The sequence below is a fragment of the Metarhizium album genome (assembly GCF_000804445.1).
Source record: "Metarhizium album ARSEF 1941 chromosome Unknown scaffold_5, whole genome shotgun sequence".
Lineage (NCBI taxonomy): Eukaryota > Fungi > Ascomycota > Sordariomycetes > Hypocreales > Clavicipitaceae > Metarhizium > Metarhizium album.
The window spans coordinates 409,740-427,736 of record NW_024467579.1 but is presented as its reverse complement, the minus strand read 5'-3'; the positions used below and the strand labels follow the sequence as shown (position 1 = coordinate 427,736).

General features: G+C 56.2%; 7 protein-coding genes across 7 annotated transcripts; 4 read left to right on the top strand and 3 right to left on the bottom strand.

The window, feature by feature from the left end:
* Positions 1-467: 467 nt before the first annotated feature.
* Positions 468-2,239, bottom strand: MAM_02831 (stromal membrane-associated protein; the record flags this gene model as incomplete). The annotated part of the gene is made up of 2 exons (XM_040821630.1): positions 468-2,047; positions 2,122-2,239. 2 exons carry the CDS (start codon positions 2,237-2,239, stop codon positions 468-470), a joined length of 1,698 nt encoding a protein of 565 aa, XP_040680199.1.
* A 1,545-nt stretch (positions 2,240-3,784) lies between these two features.
* MAM_02830 (Methionine sulfoxide reductase B) lies at positions 3,785-4,338 on the top strand (the record flags this gene model as incomplete). Its single annotated transcript, XM_040821629.1, has 2 exons — positions 3,785-3,839; positions 3,953-4,338. The coding sequence occupies 2 exons, from the start codon at positions 3,785-3,787 to the stop codon at positions 4,336-4,338; spliced, it is 441 nt and encodes a 146-aa protein (XP_040680198.1).
* An 847-nt stretch (positions 4,339-5,185) lies between these two features.
* Positions 5,186-6,780, top strand: MAM_02829 (3-ketoacyl-CoA thiolase; the record flags this gene model as incomplete). Its single annotated transcript, XM_040821628.1, has 4 exons — positions 5,186-5,192; positions 5,351-5,442; positions 5,516-5,877; positions 5,982-6,780. 4 exons carry the CDS (start codon positions 5,186-5,188, stop codon positions 6,778-6,780), a joined length of 1,260 nt encoding a protein of 419 aa, XP_040680197.1.
* A 324-nt stretch (positions 6,781-7,104) lies between these two features.
* MAM_02828 (NAD(P)-binding domain protein) lies at positions 7,105-8,629 on the bottom strand (the record flags this gene model as incomplete). Its single annotated transcript, XM_040821627.1, has 3 exons — positions 7,105-7,516; positions 7,560-8,301; positions 8,389-8,629. 3 exons carry the CDS (start codon positions 8,627-8,629, stop codon positions 7,105-7,107), a joined length of 1,395 nt encoding a protein of 464 aa, XP_040680196.1.
* Positions 8,630-9,787: 1,158 nt separating this feature from the next.
* Positions 9,788-10,557, top strand: MAM_02827 (clathrin-coated vesicle protein; the record flags this gene model as incomplete). The annotated part of the gene is made up of 4 exons (XM_040821626.1): positions 9,788-9,824; positions 9,893-9,908; positions 10,083-10,178; positions 10,257-10,557. 4 exons carry the CDS (start codon positions 9,788-9,790, stop codon positions 10,555-10,557), a joined length of 450 nt encoding a protein of 149 aa, XP_040680195.1.
* Positions 10,558-13,384: 2,827 nt separating this feature from the next.
* MAM_02826 (uncharacterized protein) lies at positions 13,385-16,187 on the top strand (the record flags this gene model as incomplete). The annotated part of the gene is made up of 2 exons (XM_040821625.1): positions 13,385-14,318; positions 14,380-16,187. 2 exons carry the CDS (start codon positions 13,385-13,387, stop codon positions 16,185-16,187), a joined length of 2,742 nt encoding a protein of 913 aa, XP_040680194.1.
* Positions 16,188-16,457: 270 nt separating this feature from the next.
* Positions 16,458-17,651, bottom strand: MAM_02825 (uncharacterized protein; the record flags this gene model as incomplete). Its single annotated transcript, XM_040821624.1, has 1 exon — positions 16,458-17,651. The coding sequence occupies one exon, from the start codon at positions 17,649-17,651 to the stop codon at positions 16,458-16,460; it is 1,194 nt and encodes a 397-aa protein (XP_040680193.1).
* Positions 17,652-17,997: the final 346 nt, after the last annotated feature.

The window sequence follows — 17,997 nt, the reverse complement described above, 5'->3', positions numbered from 1 at the left end:
CCGTCAATGCTGGACCATGTAGATAGCTACAGATCACGCGATCTATCGAATAAGCTGGGCATGTGCGACGGCAGCCAGCAGGGCTGGCAGCGGTACGGCGGCGGCGAATGATATAAACGTTGGATTGATCCTCAAAGGTGTGGGAAACGGACATTAATCAATCACCCTCGGTATTTGGGTTTGGCGTTTTGTGACAAGTCGTTTCATATGAGCCCAAGCAATCATTCTTGAAGGTATTTGTCAATCAACATGGTCATTGATGCAGGCGTCTTCTGTGGAATTTTTTTTAATATCATTCTAATGACTGCCTCCTTCAATTTGCCTCCCCATTTGATGCCGGATTCCAAATGGACTCCTGACACGTGAACAGCAAAAAAACGCCAGGAACATGCTTGCTCTTCCATCCCCAATGCTTCGAGAATCTATCAATCGCTATCAACGGACATTGTGTTTCGTCGCAACGCCGTCTACTGCCACACATTGGAGAAGAGATCATCGTCGCCGCCAAAGCCTGACTTTGGAGCAGCAGGTTTGCCTGTATCAGATGGCCCGGTACTGCTTGCCCAGCCTCCAAATTCTTCGTCTGCAGTCACCTTTGGCGCAGGGTTGAAACCTCCACCGGAGCCAGGCACAATCGCGGTATTGGCAAAAGAAGAACTGGGATTTCCCCATCCGAAATCAGCTGCCGCGACTGGAACTGGAGCCGGGGCCTTGGCCTGCTGAGGACTCGGGAGTGCTTGCGCCGTCGGACCTGTTGCCGCTGCAGAAGCAGGCGTTGTCCACTCGCTAGATCCCCAGACATCAGCAGCCGACATAGCGGCGGATCCAAAAGCTGATGAAGTTGCGGTAGGAGCGGGAGCCGCTGGCTTGATTTGTGGAGACGATAGCGCGAACGCAGAGTTGGCCGTTGCAGACGCCGAAGAGGCCTGAGGCGGCGGAGGGGAGCTCTGGGACGTTGGAGCTGAAAGGTCGAAGAGATCGCCCATGGCGGAGGATGAGGACTGGGAGGGCCCGGGCGCCGGCGCAGTAGCCGTCTGAGTCGGGGGGGTGGAGATGGAAGTAAATCCTCCGAATCCAGAGTTGGAAGGCTTATGCTGATGCGAGACCGCCGGCTGGACAGGCTTTGGGTCAAAAAAGCCGCCTCCGCTGAGACCACCGAACGCACTGCTAGTATTGGATGTCTGGGAGGTAGCTCGGTTGCTTGTAGAGGCGCTTCCAAGGCTGGCGAAGGGGTCGGCAGCAGCACGCTTAGGGCTTGCCGTGGACGATAGATTCAGGCCACCGAAAGCATCGTTGAAACCTCCTATTGATGTTTGCGGTTGGTGGCCCATACCCCCAAACGCTTGTTGCTGGGGCTGCGGCTTGGGTGCTGAAGCGTAGAGCGAGAGAATCGACTGCTTAAGGTCCGGGCGTGACTGTGCTCCATGCGAAGCAGCGCCGGGAGTGCTGGCTGGACGAGGAGGGGCAGTTGAGCCTCCCAGAAAGTCCAGGCCAAGCAACGAGTCTCGTGTGTTTGTTGTCTTGGGGGCTGCGGGCTCAGCTTTGGGTGCTACTTTTGCAGCCAGAGGTGCAGCCCTGGCTGATGGCGAGAGAACTGCATCGTCACCGCCGATCAGATCGCCCTCGGGCGCCGAAGCATGGTGCGGCGCCTGGGATTTGCCGATGGATGCCTTCCTGATTGACTCCTTCCTCTCAATGACCTGCTTCTCCTTGACCAAACTCAACGGAACATCATCGTCACCGTCGACATCAAGGGTTGACGGGTCCGGCATGGGCCCATCCATGACCCATCGCTTCAGCTCATATTTGGTTCGGATGAAATTTTCGATCTTGGCTTCGGACGGGGCGTGGCCAGCAGCAAGTTTGGCTTCCCAGTATTTGTTGGCGCGAGCGTTTCCCCAGCTCAGTATGCTCTGCATTTGCTCATCGGTCCAGGAATCGAGGTCAACAGACTTGACTCTGCTAATGTGGGTTCCCATGCCTCGGTGAATGCCAGAACATCGAATACAGACGAAGACGCCCAAGTTCCAGCTGGCCCATCTTGGATCTGAACCGACAGTCAGCTCACACGACACGACATGACGGGGGAGGAGGGGGGCATGAATAGGTTGTGACACGCACGCTTATTCCTCTTGCAGTCGGCACACACTTTGTTAGGCTCCAACCTCAGGAGGTTTTTTATGGTGGCCTGGTTTTGCGCCGCCCGGTCGGCAGCGGGGTTCGGTGGGCGTCGAGACATGTCGTAAAGCTGCTTGTCTTCTCTTGGGACAATGACGGACGGTGTGGAATGATGGACGGAGCAAGATATTCGCAGCTGCAAGGAAGGCGGGCTATATATGTCAAACACCAGAGGAGGAATGAAGGGGGGGGTGGTGTCGGGGCGCTGTGTGCCTGTCGCGGCCGCACGTACGGAGTAGAGGCTAGTGATTCCAGGTCGAACCAGACCCCACACCCAAATTGTTTGGGCCGGTCCAGGGTACGCGGTAAATTTACTTGGGGTTTTTGGGGTACGTACTTGGGGCGGTAGGTGTTCCTCTCAGGCTCGTCGTTGCATTTCATCAGAGCTGGTTTTACGCTACCATTACAAATATTCTAGAACCAACTTCCACAGCAATTCTTGCCAAATCAAGCAGCGGAATCTAGCATCTACGCGTTTGCGCCGAGCTATAGAACGGCTGTTCCCGTCATCATCACCAGCACAACCATCAAACCCGAGTCAGCACTCACATCCGGCGCCGTCGTACATCAAAAGTCCTGGTTACGACGCGCAAGACAATCGCAGAACAAGTTCCCCGTCAGCTGCCTCGAACAGATCTGGCGCTTCTTGAACCTTTGGCAAGACATGACGGTCCCTTTTTTCGCAATTTTCCGGGAACAGCCGTCTCCCTAGACTGGGTATTAAGGGCTATGAAAGCGCAAAATAGACGCCGCTGTGAAAAGAGCCTTTTCGGACTGTATGCTGTTGGTTTTTGTGACCTTTTGGCCATGGATATATCTTGCGGCTTCTGGAGCAAGCTGATCCTCGTCGCTTCTCTTCATTCTGAAACCGTAAGCCCAGGTTTCTAACAGCCGTGGCGTGTGCCTGCTTGGTCGAGTAGAAGTGCGTGTACGTATTGGTCCTCTCGTATCCTTTTCTTTCAAGAGGTGTACGAGTACCTAAGTAGGCGTAAATAGAGCGTCTGGCACGATTTAGACTCTCGGCTGAAGCGTGTTTCGTTGCTCGCCAGCCTTGTTAGTTTGCCTTGCTCATTCCGAAACCCCAAGAATGAGGGTGTGGTAGAGCAATTCCCGATGATGTGCGTTACGACGCCACGGAGCCTGCATGTATACAGTTGAGATATGCTGATCGTTGGCACTGTACAGAATGCCCTGAAGGTCTGACACGTTAGACAGTGTAAAAGAGGAAGCTGGTTCCAGGGGGGGTTCATGACAGTTGGCCACCCCGCAATTTTGTCAAACGCTCTGGCATCCCTGCCAACCACCATCGTCGTCGTCGTCAATCGTCAACCACACGACGGTGTCAACCTTTGCTGCCTTCAATCAACATAAAAGTACTGCGACCGCATCAAGTCGTATCTCTGAAGCCTCGCCCTGCTACATGTCTTCCATGCGATTTCGACCATTCGTATCAGCGTTTCTATACACATTGTCCGGCTTTCCGCGCATCCGAGCTCCGGCGTCACTGGCTCACGTCGCCACACGTCGCCCGCTGCCTCTTCGATCCATGTCTGGTATTCCGTTATTGGGCGCCTTATTCGGATCGTCGTCATCGAAGTCTACAAAAATGTCGTATCCTGACGAGAGGTCTGATTCCGAATGGCAAGCCGTTCTCAACAAAGGTACGGTGATGTAGTGGCGCAAAAGGAAAGAGAGGAGGAGAAGAAGAAGAAGAAGAAGAAGAAAATGAAGAAGAAAGCTTTCCCATTTTACCCTCATTGACGCTAGTCTACAGAGCAATTCCGCATCCTGCGAGAAAAGGGGACCGAGCCTCCAGGTTCTGGCAAGTTCGACAAACATTACCCGGAGGAGGGCGTCTACACTTGTGCTGGATGCCACAAGCCGCTCTACAAGGCCAATCACAAATTCAAGTCTGGCTGCGGATGGCCGGCCTACTTTGACAGCATCCCGGGCGCGGTCACGAGACATGAGGATCGAACGCTAGGCATGACCAGGACCGAAATCGTCTGCTCCAACTGCGGTGGCCACCTTGGTCATGTTTTCAAGGGCGAGGGATACCCCACGCCGACGGATGAGCGGCACTGTGTCAACAGCGTCAGTCTCAACTTTTCAGCCGACGACAAGACTGTAGAGAGCGGCTCCAAGGAGAGCAAGGCCTAAGATACACTCTGATGTAGGAGATGCTAAAGAATGGTTGTGCATGAGGAGCATTGCGAGAGGTGGTGAGGGGATGGAGGGGGGTGGGTGGTGCTTGAGCCGTGGCGATTTTGGAGAAGCGTGTCGTCGTGTCGTCTGGTCAGAGGGTACACCAGATATCGGGGTTTTTTCCGTTACGGATTGGCGACTGTGACTGTACTTTGAATGAATTTTGTTTAAAGAACAAGGAAATTTGGCATTGTACGTATCATAACGTATGTGAAAATAATCGGCAGCCTCAGACCTACCAGGCACCAAAGTATCTTGCAAGTACGTACATGGTTGAGTGGGGCCAATCAGTGGGCGAATCCCTAAACGCACCGTTCAGCGACAGTTGCCGCCGGCCTGGTCCAGTAAGCAACGCCGGCCAGCGCGGAGTACAGTGGGGGCGATTCACAACTGGGCGCAGCATGTGGTGGGCCACCGGGTAGCTGTAGCAAGCAATTAGTACTTGTACCGTGTCCCGGAGTCCCGGACGGCTGAAGCATGTGAAAGCAGCGGAGCATCTGGACCACTAAAATGGGGCTGGCTTCTGCGGGCTTCTGGCCAGGACCCACTCTGGCGTATGCCTCGGTCGCGCGCAACCCGCATGTACATCGGAGATGCACCGACCAACCGCCATGCCGTCTGAGGGAGGACTCGTGCTTCTCGCCGAGGTCGACGGGCCTTTCCAAGGACGGATATATGTAGCTTCGCCTCCCGCGATGCGCACCGCCGTGGCTTGTCGTCGTCTACACCATCTTCATTTTTCTCGGACCCGCGTCGTCATCTTTCCTCCGGACACGTCTCTTTACAACCTGCAAGAGCCAAAATGGGTGGTGAGTAACCCCAGCTCTCTTTCGGCGGTTGTGTGATGTCACAAAAAATCAAAAAATAAAAAATAAAAATAAAAATAAGAACAAAATAAAAAGAAAATAAAAAGAAAATCAAGCATCGGAGAAAATACAGCTTCTAACCGCTCAACTGTGCCCAACAGCCCTTGACAGAATTTCTCAGATCGGTGGCCAAATCTCCGGCAAACTTGCGGCTGGCGGCCGCGACAGAATCTTGGAGAAGCGCCCTGACGATGTACGTTGACAAGACGTCCAAGTTGAGCAGACGGGGGCCAAGGAGGACCATCGAGCTGACTGTAGTCACCTAGGTCGTCGTCACAGCTGCTTGCCGAAGCGCCTTCACCAAGGGCGGAAAGGGCGGCTTCAAGGACACACAGGCCGCCGACATCATGGCCGGTGTGTTCAGGGCCATCATCGACCGGTCAAAGATCAACCCCGCCCTCGTCGAGGACATCGCCGTCGGGACTGTCCTCGCCCCCGGCGGTGGTGCGACCGAGATGCGCGCCGCCAGTCTGTTCGCCGGCTTCCCCGAGACCACTGCCGTCCGGACCCTCAACCGCCAGTGCTCATCCGGCCTCCAGGCATGCATCGACGTTGCCAACCAGATCAGGGCCGGCATGATTGACGTGGGCATCGGCGCCGGTGTCGAGAGCATGTCCCTCAACTACGGGTAAGTGTGACCCGGCTCCGCGCCGCGTTCCCCTCATCTTCCTCGTAAATGTCGGGGAGTGCTCGGCTCGCTTCCGTACTGACCGGACCGACTCGCGCGCCTAGTCCCTCTGCCGTGAGCGAGTTCTCCGAGACCCTGGAGTCCAACGAGGAGTCGGCCAACTGCAAGGTTCCCATGGGCGTCCTGTCCGAGGACATGGCCAAGGACCTCAAGATCGCCCGTGCCGACCAGGACAAGTTCGCCGCCTCGTCGTACCAAAAGGCCGTCAAGGCCCAAAGGGAGGGCCTCTTCGACGCCGAGATCGTCCCCCTCAAGGTCAAGTTCGAGGACCCCAAGTCGGGCGAGACCAAGGACATCACCGTCGCCCGCGACGACGGCGTCCGCGACGGCATCACCGCCGAGTCCCTGGCCAAGATCAAGCCTGCCTTCGCCGCCGACGGCAGCATCCACGCCGGCAACGCCTCCCAGATCTCCGACGGCGCCGCCGCCGTCCTCCTCATGAGGCGATCCACCGCCGAGAAGCTCGGCCAGACCATCCTCGGCAAGTACGTCTCGGGGGCCGTCGTCGGCGTCAAGCCGCTCCTCATGGGCCAGGGTCCCTGGAAGGCCATCCCCAAGGCCCTCGACCTCGCCGGCATCTCCAAGGACGACGTCGACATCTACGAGATCAACGAGGCCTTTGCCAGCCAGTGTCTTTGGTGCGCCAATGAGCTCCAGATCCCCCACGAAAAGATCAACCCCAAGGGCGGCGCCATCGCTTTCGGCCACCCTCTGGGCTGCACCGGCGCCCGCCAGGTTTCTACCCTCCTCTACGAGTTGAAGCGGACAGGCAAGAAGGTCGGCAGCACGAGCATGTGTGTCGGCACCGGTATGGGCATGGCCGCCGTCTGGGTGGCCGAGTAGATGTGTCTTGACACCACTCCAAGATACAAAATGGCATGGTTCCCTTGTTCTTTTATTTTTTGCATACCAAATTCCAAGAGCATACACACAACTCTTAGTCCTGCGGGACACTGGGATCAGGCAACGCTTGTGGAAGTCGGCTCAAAGGTGGTGCAGGCCACCGGCGATGAATACGTATAACAAAATTGTTGGGATGCCGTGTACGAATAGAATAACGTGCTTTCATGACAGTGTTTCCTCCTCCCGGTAGACGGTCCGGCCGTGATATTGTCCCACGATATATATACGTGTCCATCAACGCACATCGTCGCTTGAAGATAGCTTCTAAAATCCCCCGATTTGCGTGCCGATGCGCTTCTCGTTAGCCACCTTGACCAAATGCATGCCAACTACCAGATCCATCAGCCCCAAGCCCACGCTCTTGTAGACCACGGTTCCGTCTCTCAGCCAACGAGCAAGGCTGTCCTCCTTTTTCTTCTCCGTCTCGGACGAGCCCCCGGAGCGGGTTCGGAAAGGGAGTTGGAAACTTGACTTGCGCGAATGGTTAGACAGGCTGGAACTGGATGGGCTGGCGGGCCGTGGTGCAGGGTCGCCGTAGACCGATGACATGGACGGGTTTTTGTCGTCACCATCTAGGGGGACCTCATATTCGGAAGACGCCGGCGTCTGGCTACCAGTGGTATCTGTCTCTGATTCCTCAAAGGCCAGACGGTGCAGCATGACGAGTTCGCCGAGTCTGGAGTACTAGTCAGTCATGTATTCGGGGGGGGGCTGCAGACTCGACCATCTGATGGGGGCTGATTTTGGCAGCAATGATCTCGCCGGCTTCCTTCAACACGCCTTCGAGAGTGTCTACCACAATGACGCCGCCCTCATCTGCGTGCTTGTGGAAGTGACGGTGGTTTTTCTCATGGGGCTTTGTCACGAGATGCAATAGGCCCTCGGGAAGCTCCCTCATGGCAGGGGTGTAGCTTCCAACAGCCACGATCAGTCGGCCCTTCTTGCGACCCTCGTGCGAGGTCAGGATGGATGCATCAAACAGTTCGTGCTGGGACGGGGTACAGCAGTAGATGACGTCTGCGCTGCGGATCTGCTCCTTCTGAAGCCGTTCGAAATCATGAAAGGTTGGTGTCAGGATACTGAACTTGGTGTGTGCCCATCCTTCTCGCTCCTTGATGTCCAAGGGGATGATGGTGAACTTCTTGAGGATCTGGCCCGCGCTGTCGGAGAATCTCCGATTGATGATCTGTACATGCTTGATGGTGCTTCCACGCATGAGGAGCGCCAGGCGGACGTGCCAGTAGGCCTGACCGCCGCTGCCAAAGACGGTGAGGGTCTTGACGTGGTTGCGACGGCTGAGGAGACATGCCGACGCGAGAGCTGTGCGGAAGGCCGTCAGAGTGCTGGCGTGGACAAGGCCCAGGGGGGTCCCGTCGGGACGGAACAGGTTGACGACTCCGGTAGGGCTGACGGGCTTTACTGTGGGATCCTGGGTGGCGGCGGAGGAAGTCAATGAGACAACTATGTACAGGTCAGTGGTGTATCAGTGGCCAGGTTATGCCACGGTAGTCTCTGGGCGACGGTTCGAGATTGCATGAGCTTGCTCACCCTTGCATCCCATACCCTCCGGTCCGCAGGATGGCATATACAACGTCGTGGCCTTGGTCCCGGAGTGAAGGGTTGTGATTCTGTGGGGCTGTTGGTAGACGTCGACATGTCCAGTGTCGGTGTTGGTGGAGAACTCGTGGAGGGCGGATGACAAGACATGTCGGAAATCATCAAGCTCTTGGATGGTAAGGCCCTCGAGGACGTCCTTGACCTGGTCGTCTGTGAGAACGGTCAGTGTCATGATGGCCCGCGGTCGTCGGTTGCGAAGAGGCCGGTGTGTGCGCGTGCGAGTGTTTACGGAGTACGGAGCAGCATCTGGGGCGTCTGGGGCGTCCGGTGGCCCCGCTCCCACTGGTCAGTGCCAGACTTCCTGGCTGCACCGGCGACATCGGGGCCGGTGGGTGATGGGATGTTGATGACGGAGCACAGCCACATGCGCATTTCAGTCACGTCGGCGCACGTCCGACGGACAAACTCAACGGCTCGCTGCGCAATGCATGGCTCGTCAACGCCGGCGGATGCAAATCCCATCGTCTATCTGCTCCTTCACGGCACCATGCCATTCATGCTTTCAAGCAGCCAAAGAAACACGTTTCAGATCTTGATACGGAGTAGTGTTTCCGTCACCAGTGAGTGACGCGTTTCTTTGCGGCCCAGTCGACCAATGACCAGCCACCAGCCACCACCAGTTGACCGGTTCATCCAAGGCTCCGGACCCACCCAGAACTCTGCACTGCACTGCACATGCGGAAGGCTCCAGTCTGCAGTGCTCCTCCAGCTCTCTCTCCTTGCAGGGACCATCAACCTCGCCAGGCACCAACGCTGCCCGTCACGGCGTACGGAGCGTATACGAGATTTAATATAACAAGCGTTGTCAAGAGCCGCGTAATTAGCTGGCCACCGCCAGACCCTAGCTGCCCTCTGCCCTGCCCGCTGCCCTCTCTTTCAACGGTTGCACCTCCAGTCTGGTTGGTCGGTGCCTCGTTGTCCGGGACTCCAGCCGCCAAGCCACCAGTCGCTGTCGCGCTGCCACACTCTGCTGCGCCAGCCTCTTTGACAGGCCCGCCGTTGGAGAAGAGGCTACGTGCACCCTGACAAAGGCCAAGGTCCTCCTCCAGTCCACGACTTATTCATCATTTCAACGACCACCAACATTCCCGCATCCTTCTTCTGTTCCCAACCACATCATCACCGCTGATCAAGCTCTGCGAGCCTCACACGTGCGACAGTGAGCAGTTGATTGACTTCGCCTCTTGTGACTAATCACGCCTTGCGACTCGACTTTGCAGCGCTGCGCTTCTCGGACAAAAACAACAAAACCCCCCTCCCTGCCACAAAAAAAAAAAAAAAAAAAAAAAAAAGGGCCAGTTTGCCAGCAACTTCTGCGACAACTCTCGACATGTCGCTCAAGGAAGAGTTCCAGACCCGAAATTTCAGTAAGTCCCTCGACGCGGACCGGCGCTGTGGCCAGGTATCGAAGCAGTAACTGATGTTATCGGCATAGGTATCTACGGACAATGGTAAGGCCACGTCCCATGCTGCGACGGTCGATAACGCGATGCCTGGCCGCCTCCCCCTTGCCTTGGTCTCTGCCGCGAAAGCACGTGAATAAGCTGCAGAGGCATCGTTGTCCAAAGTTGGCATTGCCGATGGCACCATGATCGTATCGAGAAAATCTAACTTGGTTGGAACAGGCTCGGCATATTGTCCATGATCATCTGCTTAGCTACCGGAATCTCCACCATCTTCACCTTTAAAGTCGTTTTGATTGTCTTTGCTGCTATTGCCATGTAAGTACTTGCTGGGTATTACGACAGTGATGTCGCCCCCCAATGCTGGGAAGACGGGCGCTGACTCCGCCTCTGCAGTGCCTCCTCCTTCCTGATCTTGTTTATCGAAGTTCCCTTACTTCTGCGAATCTGCCCTACCTCTGGAAAGTTCGATGACTTTGTTCGCAAAATCTCGACAAACTACATGCGCGCCGCCGCTTATGCAGTCATGGCTTTTCTCCAGTTCCTGAGCAATCTCGGCGGCGCCAGTAGCCTGATTGCTGCGGGTGTCTTCTTGACGCTGACTGCCATCTGCTATCTTCTTGCCGGTATCAAGGGCCAGGCCTTTGTTGGCAGCAAGACTCTCGGTGGAGCTGGTGTTGCGCAGATGATTGTCTAAGCATCCAAAAAGTAACTTCTCATCTCCGTCTTCCTTTCACGGGTTGATGAGTCTATTCGGCACGCGACTGGGGAGGAAAAGTATGTGTTCGGTGACGAGGGCGGCGTCGGAGAGGTTGGCCAAGAAGCAGAACAAGGGCATGCTTGGGAGACGATGTGGATTTGACCTATTCATATGAATCATGCCTCGCTTGGTACCCCAGGATGATGGGCTGGATACCGACCAGGACTGTTTGGCGTCCAGGGTGATATTTGCTTGCTTGATGTTGGCTGTGTCTGCGCCAGCAGAATCGGACTTTGTTGATTTCTTCATGAAGGCTATTGGCGAGCCTTGGCGTGGTTTCGGACGAATTCGTAGCCCTGTTGTTCATTTACCCTAAGGTTATATAACTAGGTAGCACGGCCTTTGCTTTCATGAAATGATAGAGGGAAAAAAAATCGCCATTAGTCGACGTCTAGTTGCCCTGAACCGGCCAAGATGATGATGACGGCCCGCGAGTATGTCTGAAGTATTTCGAGCAGCCGAAAACCTACCTGAGCGGAATATGAGAACGACGCCTACAAGATGGAGGCACCAGCTTTCACATGAGCTGAAGCAGCGAAAGAGCTCTTGTGGGTCTTCTTGGTGCAGGCCAGGCAGCCTTTTAGTTATTGACGATGCCGCAGCACCAAGAGAAGATTGACGTGATGACCAATGCTGTCGTCATATGGAATCAAGCTCTATTGGAAACGACACTCCTGCCGAAAGCAACAGCGTTGGTTGGTTCAAACAGCGAAGTGTATTATCGGTGGCGTGTCCTGTCCATCCTGAAAAACACAGAGTCTGTCGACAGCCTTGATCGGCGTCCCTTTGGCTTGCCTCGGTTTGGGTTGGCTTGTACCAACGGTTGGAATCCAAAACATCAATGAATAAGAATCAGGGCAACTTCATCCCGCAGAGGGAGGCTCGCGATTCTGTCTGGACGCAGAGCGAGCGGGCAAGGGAACCGCACCCGACGCCAATCAGGGAACATGGGGGCTATGATGTGATGTGATGCAATGCGTTGCGGTGCGGTGCGTCTATTTGCCTTGGTCGATCGAGAATCGAGATCCCATCAATAGATAAATAAATAAATAAAACATGAACCCCTAGTAATGCGCCTTGGCTAGTCTGGGGCAAAATGACGAGACCGTTAGCGCAGTACCCCGCCGCGCCACGAGGGGCAACCGGCACAGTGCAGTGACTGCGCTGGCGTTCGCCTGTGATGGCGCCGGCCTCCGGACAAACGCTGGCGAAAGGAGGCAGGTACGGCACGGCGCTCCGTGTAGACTCTTACCATTTGCCCACGTCCCGGAGCCGACGAGGCTCTGGCGCTACAGCAGCGTTGCACGGCGTCACGTTTTCTTCCGAATGGCCCTCCATATTTAGAGGTTGCAGCTGAACACGCCTACGGGTACCGTGTAGAGCCGGGGACGGGATACCGTCAACATTGTAAGTGAATGCACGTCCCTGGCCCGTAAAAAAGAAAGCCTTCATGGACCGTGGTCAGCAGACTTGTCTTGGGACTGTTTGGTCGAGGGACCGACCGCTTGCAGCTACGGCGCTGGCCCTGCTGCGACGGTGGATCTGCAGGTGGGGATCGAGGGGTGGAGACGCCGCACTGTGTACCCTCGTGGTCAGGGGACTGCTCAACCGCTGCGTCCGTCCGGAGTACTCCGTGCTCGCTGGCGGGATTCCAATCAGTCTTTCGTCGAGTTTGGGAGGGAGCCGGCGAACACTGATTTATTCACTTCTTTTTTTTTCTTGCTCTCAGCCGGCCGCCGTAAATAGTACCGTGCTGATGGAGACTGTCAACGCAGTGCTCGAGGGTTGATTGACAGCAGTCCGAGAGCCCAGTCTCAGACCGTCCCTCCCGCGGCCGGGGCGCAATGCAACGGCCGGAAGGTTGGTCTGGACGCTGGGCCTCGTTGCCTCCCTCAACGCACCGTGCAGACTTGCGTGATTGGCACGGCAGACGGATCGGCTCCTGGTCTGGTGACGAAGGAAGCCCAGGGACTTGCTTGGCTTACACGGACAATCGTCGCGGCCGTCGAGTCCCAACGCCTTCGAGCTAGGGACTCCAACTCTTGTTCCCGCTTCCCCTTTCCCCTGTGACTCAATTCAAAGCCCTCGGCGTTATAGGAGGGACTGCATGTTGTAGCGACAACTCTTTGTCCGGTATCTCATACCGTCCCGAAACCATCAATTGCACAGCTGCTTGTACGTCGTCGTCCCCGGTCCCAACTCGCAGTCATCAGTCATCACAAACAAGTCTTCCGTCATTGGCCTGAGAGGCGTCACTCCCTTCTTCTCCTCGTCCTTGCGGGCGGATTGCGGCTTGTCCGTCGTCGTGAGACTTTGGCTGGCCGCCTGGCCCTGGATGGCATCATGGCACAGCCCGTCGCCGAACAGAGCATCAGTCTCCGTCTCCTCTGCCAAAGTCAATGAACCAGAGTCTGAGCTTTGGCATTCTTTGTCGGGGCGGCGCCTCTCGGTACCTGGCGGCGGCTTTGCTTATCTTGCGTCACATTGGCGTCGGGGCGCTTTATCAGTCACCAAGCCGCCCAACTGATTGATTGATGGCTCCTGAGTCTTGACCGCAACATCCTGATTCAAACACTAATCTATCCCTTGTCAACAGGCATGTTCTCTCTAAAGACTTCTCAGTCTGCCATTTCTATTCATATCTGCATACGCCTCATTGGCCTTTTCCGATCGTCGATTGGCGAGCCTCCTCTTCTCCATCAATACGCCTCGGCACACACATTGACCCATTTCGCCCGCACGAGGAAGAATGTCAGCAGCCCAAATGGCGCAGACGCCTGTTGTACCGCCTCGCCCCAGTAGATCTTCGGGCAAAGAAGCTCCTACTCACCTCATGCCTCCGGTGCCTCCTCGTCCCGTCAACAAGCGCCTCGATCGACCCATTTCGCCCGGCGGCCATCGCTTTGCACAGTCTCCGCTCACAGCCGGCATCCCCTCCGTACCTGTTGATGATCGATTCGGCAAGCACTATGCGCAAAAGGAGCACGCCCAGGACCCCGTTGAGCGGGCTAACAGTGTCGACATGCCCTCTGTTGGGGAAGAGGGCATGGAGTATAGTGCTGTGGCCGCCGAGTTGCAAGAGGAGGAGACTCGACCCCATCCTCCCGAACAGACTCGACCCCATCCTCCCGAACAGACTCGATCTGTAGCCGAGGGCCTGCACCTTCACGCGCCCAAGCCGTCTCTTCCTGCCCAGAGCGCCAAGAAGCAGGTCATGGCTGTTACGCGTACCGACTCAGACAAGGCCGCTTCCTTTGGAATTGGCCAGCCTAGCAACAGCGAAGACAGGGCCGTTTCTCGTGGCTCCACGAGAAAGCGTCCTGAGAGTAGCATCTCGGCTTACAGCGACCTTGGTAATCACACGGACGACGAGCACGGAATTCCCGAAATCGGCCAACGCGTCCCTATGAACAAGCACCTCGGAGACGTGCAAGCCCCGTCACCGGGTCCTGAAAACTCCAAGAAGCACCACAGCCGAAGGCTAAGCGGCCGTGGCTTGCCTCCCGGCAGTTATGGTCTCCATGGCCATGGAGTTGTGCCTCAGGACAAGCTGGAACAGGCTTATTATCAGAAACATCCTGAGGCACTTGAACGAGAGCAGCACACTCCTCGACACGAACGCCACAACGATTTTGCAATGAGCAGTTCTGATTTGAATAGACTTGTCAGAGATACGGCCAATCATCATGCGAAGACCGGTATGTGCACTGCTTTGCTTGGACAGACTAACATCAGTCGTTGTTAACTTGTCAAAAATAGCCTTGGCCGAGCTTCGTGGCACTCCTACTGATGATTGTGCTTTTGAGGCCAGCGAGAAGTATGCCTCCCGCATGTCGTCTTCTCGACCTACATCCGCGGTTTTGGGAGAAGGTCGTGAGTCCAGCTCTTCCTCCCAGCATGCAACAGCCGCGGAGGACAATGCCATCCATGTCGATGACGGCAAGAACCCTGAATTCTATTCTTATGGAGGGGGCAAGGTGGATGAAGAAGCTGAAGACTACACTGCTCCCATTCTGGCTTCGGATGAACTGAAGAAGGATCCCAGCCGTCGTGTACACCAACCTGCCATTCGTCCGCATTTGGAACGCCATGGTAGCTCGCTCGATGGAGAAGATCCCCCAAGCCGTCCCCCAAGCCGTCCTCGGGTGCAACGCTATCAATCTCAGCAACAGGAGGTCAAACATACTCCTCTGGAAGATGTGGAAGAATACGATCCCCTCTTCCCGGAAGACGCGAAGGGAGAGACGGCGACCGACAAGCAGGAACTGGCTGATGAGAATTGTGATCGCCGACACTTCCCAAGCAAGGACATCTGGGAAGATGCCCCGAATAGCGTGCACTACACTACTGAAGTGTCAACGCCCGACGTGACCGGGCCAGAGAGACGACGCTCATCCGCGCAGCTTGGTGATCGGCCTATCACGCCAGCGCAAGCCTTCGCTCAGTATCAAGAAGAGCTGGCGGAGAAGGAAGCCAATCAGCGTGGCAATAACTTCTTGCCATTGCAGGATCCGAGACCGAGCTGGGTCTCCCATCAGCCTCACTTGCACACTGAGGCGCGTCCAAGCTCTGGCTTGAGTAGGCGTTTTCCCAGTAGAGACATTTGGGAGGATGCCCCCGACAGCCACATTCACGAAGCCGAGGTTTCTGCCTCGCCAGTTGAGCAAACCAAGCCGGATATCCCAGCTGAAACAGCAAAGGAGGCTGAAATTTCCCCCGAGCGACCTGTAGTTCCCGAGCGACCCAAGGGAAGGCAGAACAGCGCAGATGATGCCGTGAAAGCCCGCCCCCCTGTTTCAGACAAGCCTAAGCCTTCTGTTCCTCCTCGAGCAAATAAGAGCTCGCCTGGGGAGTCCAAGGATGGTACTGCATCAAAGCCCAAGCCACCGGTTCCCAGCCGACCTGCCGGTAGCAAGATTGCGCTTTTGCAAACAGGATTCATGAGTGACCTGAACAAACGACTCCAGCTGGGACCACAGGGTGTCAAGAAAGGAGAACCCAAAGAAGAGGAAGCAGTCGACGATAAGGAAAAGGTGCCTTTGTCAGATGCACGAAAGGGCCGTGCACGTGGCCCTCAGCGTCGTGCGCCTGCCAAGAGCACAACTGCAGAAACGTCATCAGAGATGAAGCCCGCAGCTCCTGTGCTCTCATTTTCCACGACTCAGACGGTGTGGTCTATCGATCCTGAGCACGGGGAGTGTTCGTTCGGCGGCGAGGAAGGCGGGCCTATCAAGGAGGACACAAAATCAGAGGCGCTGTCACCTGTTCTGAAGCCAGCCGAGACATCTACAGTGGAACCAGATCGTACGAAGGAAGCCTCTGAGCAGTCGGAGCCTACACAGGAGATTGCTGACTCAGAACGCATATCCAAGATCGAGGAGCCGGAGATACCGAATGACGAACGCTCGGATTTAGAAGGAGACGTAGAACAACGTACAACAGAAGAAAGAAAGAGAGATCTCACTCTGGCGGCAAATACTGCTGGTGAGAGTATTCTCGAAGTCGCGGTTAAGAACGACCATGATCAGGTTGAACCTGTAGAGGTCCACGATGATGTCCAGTCTTAGGGGCTACAATATTGAATATGGGATATTTACGCTAGGGGCCTGCATGATTTAGCTGTCAGGATCAATGGAATTTGCTTCAGTTTACTGACCCAGGGTTTTCTCATGTCCTTCCCTGATGTTATGAACGGCCACAGGCATGTGAGATGTGTGATGTACACTCTGAAAAGGGTCCCACATTGGACAGTCCTGAATGTACACTTCAAAGCACCAAGCATTGGCAGCAGGAGATATTCGCCTCTTGTCCAAATTGTATTTAACTCATGATTCAGCCTACGTCCTGCCCCATGTACCACGCTCTTGATCAGCGCCTTTCCTCTCCCTTTCCACCAACGCGTCAAATTCTCTCTGTGCCTGAGACTTTGCTGACGACTTTTCTTCGTCTATGCCGGAGTACGGGTAGTCATCCCTCGAGCTACGATACTGCGGACTGGTGTCATCATCGCCACCCCATCCGCTATTGTTGCCTTGCGGAGCTTCCCACGACTTTTGGTCCCGTCGGCTCTGTCGAGGCGAATACTGAGCTTGCTGTCGTACACGGTCCCATGCGGAGCCGCTGTAGGATTGGGCCTCTTCAGATTTTGATCTGGACGGCGGTGCTACGGGGGACGCATCGCCAATCTCGTCTGCCGCATCCCATCCTCCTTGGGGCCCCTGCCGATCTGACCCGGGGCGGCGGAACGACGTCCATGATTGTTGTTCCTGCGTTTGTGTAGACGGCGAGGGCTGCCGGTAGCCGGCATCGATTTGGGGCGGTGACGAGTACTCTTGTTGTGAGTCAGGTCTCCAAGAATCTCCGTACTGCTGGCCACCCGAGTCCTGGACGGCGCCGAGGACCTCGCCAGCCTGCTTCTTCCCGCCCCGCAGGAGGGAGGCAAGCCTGGGGTCTTTGTCCATGGCCCAGCTCTGGCGCAGGAAGTTGACGCCCTGGAAGATGGGCTCTCCGATGAGCCAGAACGCACCGTAGTACGCCGCGAACCGAGCAGTGTGCCACATGATGCGGACTTGGGGGCCGCCCGTGGCGGGGTTGAATCGGCCGCCCGTGACGACGGGCTTGAAGAAGGGGAACCGCAGTGTTCGACGGCCGCGGTAGGTCATGTACCCTGCTAGACCGGTCATGACCCATTTCCACGCCAGCATGTTGTGGACGCTGGAGAGGAAATGCTCCGTCAGTGCCTTGGTCTCCGTGTCGCTTAGGCTCCTGTCTATGCCGGCGGCCAGTCCCAGGACCGTGGACTCGGCCAGGCCCAGCGTTTGCGTGCGGCCAAAGCCGCGCATCCTAGCGTAGAAAGGGGCCTCGTACTCTGCGAAGAGTCTCTGGATTTGTTCGTGAATCTGGGGCTGGTAGTGCTGCCGGTTGACCATGGCTCTGTGTCGCCGTTCTTCCATGGCGGCGCGGACGTTGCGAGTATACTCTGCCCGCGTCATGCGCTGCGGATTAGCCTCTCCGTCGCTTGGCCTCTCCATGATGGGGATGTGAGGATTGGGGGAAGTCGGTGGCCGGTTGTTCGCACGAGGAACCCCGTGGCGGATTACGTTTTGGAGTAACTGGACGACCGGGTCGACGATGACTGACTGATGACGCACGAGAGAACGGCTTGCATCTGGGTAGCTTTATCGATAAGATCAAGGCGACACGTGATGAGGACCACCGTAGCGGTTGCCATGCGGACGACTCCGATAGGTTGACAGGGATCGCGTTGCTTGGCGTGGCGGGACGCGGCCGGAAAGTGCAGGACGCGTCTTCCAAACGGCCATCCATATCCAGGGCGACGCTTTGTCTGTTCCCAGTTGCACCCCCGCATGGCCAATT